Source organism: Primulina tabacum, chromosome 16 (genome assembly GCF_025594145.1).
Source record: "Primulina tabacum isolate GXHZ01 chromosome 16, ASM2559414v2, whole genome shotgun sequence".
NCBI lineage: Eukaryota > Viridiplantae > Streptophyta > Magnoliopsida > Lamiales > Gesneriaceae > Primulina > Primulina tabacum.
This window is the reverse complement of record NC_134565.1, coordinates 4,895,289-4,899,002: the sequence shown is the minus strand read 5'-3', so window position 1 is coordinate 4,899,002 and position 3,714 is coordinate 4,895,289. Positions and strand designations below refer to the sequence as shown.

The 3,714-nt window shown below is 34.5% G+C and overlaps 1 protein-coding gene across 1 annotated transcript; it reads left to right on the top strand.

The window, feature by feature from the left end:
* Positions 1–1,371, top strand: LOC142528292 (non-specific lipid transfer protein GPI-anchored 10-like). Its single transcript, XM_075633337.1, has 4 exons — positions 1–12; positions 376–589; positions 971–1,042; positions 1,148–1,371. Exons 1-4 carry the CDS (start codon positions 1–3, stop codon positions 1,282–1,284), a joined length of 435 nt encoding a protein of 144 aa, XP_075489452.1. The 3' UTR covers positions 1,285–1,371.
* The last annotated feature ends 2,343 nt before the right edge of the window (positions 1,372–3,714 follow it).

Sequence of the window (3,714 nt, the reverse complement as noted above, 5' to 3'; positions counted from 1 at the left end):
ATGAGCTGTCTGGTTTTTTTAAACTTCATGTCCCACACATTTTTTTTACCTGAAAATATGAATGATAGACACAACAGAGAAATGAAAAAGTAGTGAAAACTAGACAGTAGCTTGAGAGAGGTCATACAAAAGTGTGTCAAGGAATCACAAACCTATGTATTGCATGGCTCTGCAGTTCATGCCCAAATAATGCACTCTTCGTCTATTTAGCTAACATGAAAATCAATGGCGAATTCGCCTCAAAACTCACAAGAAAAACTCGCATTACCGACCTAACTTGTGCAATGCATTTTCGTCTCCCTCTTTTCCCCACATCGCTCTTTAATTTCTTGTGTTTCTCCATTGTGTTTCCCTAAAGGCCATTGCTAACTTTAGCCCCATCCATGTGCGCCGTTCGTGCAAGGCGTGGAAGCTTCACAAGTGCAGTCATGCTGTGATAGTCTTAACCAACTCTACGGCCAGAAGCATACTTGCCTTTGTCCATTCCTCAATGACCCGTCTGCCTTGAGTTCGTTTCCTATCAACACAACGCTTGCTCTAGAGTTGCCTCAGCTGTGCAATCTCCAAATAGACCCTTCTATTTGCGGAGGTATGTATGTCAAATTTTTATTAAATTATTATTTAATTCCTTCCTATAAATGAAGGACCATACAGTCCATTAGCATTTACAGAAAAGAAGATGCAGCACCATCTTGAAATCTAAGATTTTGGATTGCTTTTCAATGCCCACTTCATAATCAAATTATTTAATTCCATTCTTTTTTTTTTCTTAAACTTAATGCAGTACCAAACGTTTAATGCAACATTTATTTTCCTAAACTTAAGGAAAAAAAAAGATAATTGATGCATTAAAAAGGCCAGTGGCATACAGTATTAGAATGAAAAATGCAAAGAATGAAGCAAGAAAAATCAGCAAGCGACTTTTATAAGCTTTATTTTGATACTCTATTAATTTGTTTTTTGTTTCAAGGAGCTTCCTTGCCATCTACTTCCCCTGGTGCTCAAGTTTCCCTCGGGGCAAGACCGAATTCAACAGTTGCAGGTTTGCAAATTTTCTAACCTTCAAGTTATTCCCGCTCAACTTATTCAGATTTATAAATTTTGCTATCTTATTCTTTGTTCTGCCTTTACATCTGGGTTTATCTAGCTTCTCCAGTAGTAACAGTAGCGCCTCGACCGAGCATTATGGGATTTGGAATTCGCAATGCCGAAGTGAGGCTGAAGGTGAAAAGCCAATTGTTGGTTCTTCTGATGGCTACAATTTATTTCAGTGCTGACAAATGAAGCCTACTTAGCTGAACTACATGGCCTCATTTTCAAATTAGCGCTATTTGTTTCTACTATCTATTGAATATATGCTCTAATTATTGAAACTTTTCTTGTTAACGTGCAGAAATTTGATTCAATGCCAAAATATATACTTGATGAAAAGTTATATGATTATATTTTTGGCCATATCAGAGATATTTTTATCATTTTCTTAACTTACATGATATAATCAATGGTTATGTCTTAACAATATTGTCGGATTACATGAGATATACTTCCAATTTTATAGTAGTTATGATTATTTTGGGTTAAAACAAATGAAATTTAAAAAATGATAGTTTGTGATTGATATATATACACACACTTGTATATCTGTGCACGTGTTATATATGTGCTTGTACTATGTTTTTTTTAAAATCAATTTGATTTATATTCATATAGGGTTAATATCATAATTGTTAAAATTAATGAGGGGAAATTGAGAGACCATAATGTAATTTGAAATTATTATTTTAAATAAAAGTCATATCATAATTATAAAAGTTAATAAAAGACTAAACTACAATTTCAAATAATAAAATTAAAAAGAAAAAAATCAAAAATACTCAAACACCATTTTTTTATCTTTATTATAGAGATTTTTAATAATAATAATAATTATTATTATTATAATAAATATGTGGTTGGAAAAAAAACTACAAAAATGAATTTATATTGCAAAATTATAGTAAATTATTACATTTATACATTTTAAATATTAACTTTTATCTCGCTTTCTAGTTCTCTAATGGTGTCTTTAGTTATGAATGTTGATAACTTTGAGTCATATGGTATCTCAATCATTTTGAGTGACATGAATCTTTGTCGGCCAAAATGAAACTTAGCCTGATGAGATAACCCTGGTCGGATGAGATGAACCCTGATCGGGTGACATGAACCCTGATCGGGTGACATGAACCCTGGTTGAGGAAGAGATGAACCCTGGTTGGACGAGATAATCCTGGTTGGACGACCTAAATCCTAGTCGGGCAAGATGAACCTTGGTCAGGTGATCTGAACCATGCCTGGCAATAGGAACCCTGGTCGGGCAAGATGACCCTAGTCGGGTGACCTAAACCTTGGCTAAATTCTACCTGTGCTCTACTTAGTTTTTCAAGAGCAACTTGGAATCTGGTAATGCTTTTGAAACGTCTATTATTATTTTTTTCAAAAAACAAGCTACGCCCGAAAATGCACACGTACTCTTATACATAAAAATAAGTCAACCATCCACTAAATAAAAATAATTACAGTTAATTAAATCTTAAAATGGAATCAATCTCCTAGTCTACTGTTTTAAAAGAGAATCTCGAACACACTACCAAAAGTCTGACAAATTAACAACGTATATAAAGATTCAAACACATTTAAAAATGTTTTTTAAACCCATGTCTCAAAAATCATATTATGCAGAAGAAATGCAAGGTCCTCGGGTTTTCACGTGCACCCCCAACCCAGCCTACTCAGTGTTTAGCGCCACCAATCTCCTCATCCACATGATTACCTGCATCGATCACACCTAGTGAGTCTAAAGACTCAACACACGTGAATCGATATAACAAATACATATACATATCATGCAACAGTGAAAAGTACTGTAAACAAAGTAACTTTCATGATCTTTCAAAACATGAACATAAACGTAAACATATTCATATCAAATCATATACATATTCTTTTCTTAAATTGAATTCAGATCATTAGTTGTGACTTTGTTATCAGCTCTAAGTCGATGGATTCATCTACGTATATCCATAGAATCCGGCGTTGGGGATATCAGAGACATTTTTACCCATCCACTGAGCCTTGACCTTACATGTTTGCGTTCGTATTTGTCACAACCAACTCACCTCATTCAAAAACATGTCACCGTATTCATCACTTATAAAATTCATACATATACATACATTTTCTTAAAACCAAGAATCCAACATAATTTCATAAAAATTCATATTCATATTAATTATATACATTTTAAAAACAAAATTTTGGTTATCAGAGCGCTGCCAGGACTGCTAGCTCGACCCGTGTGCAAATTGACCATTTTGTCCCTGAAAACCCTAATTGACCATTTTACTCGTGGACCTCAAAATTTCGACCCGAAGCCAACCGAACTTATTAAAACACCTCAAAACATATTTATAATCATTTTCTAGACGTAAACTCGAGCCCATGCAAGAACTTCTATAATTCGTTCCAAAACTTGGACATGGGTCCCGGTTTTAACCCGAATCAATCCGAAACTTAACCAAATTTTTCCAAATTTAAACCATAACTTATTCACATCCTCCCAGTCCCTAAACGTCATAGTTCCAGCCATTTATGACCCTCTAAATCCCGCTGGACTCTGCTGTAACCTTGCTGAACCTGAACCATTCCAACCCTAGTTGCGCTATCGAACAAAAT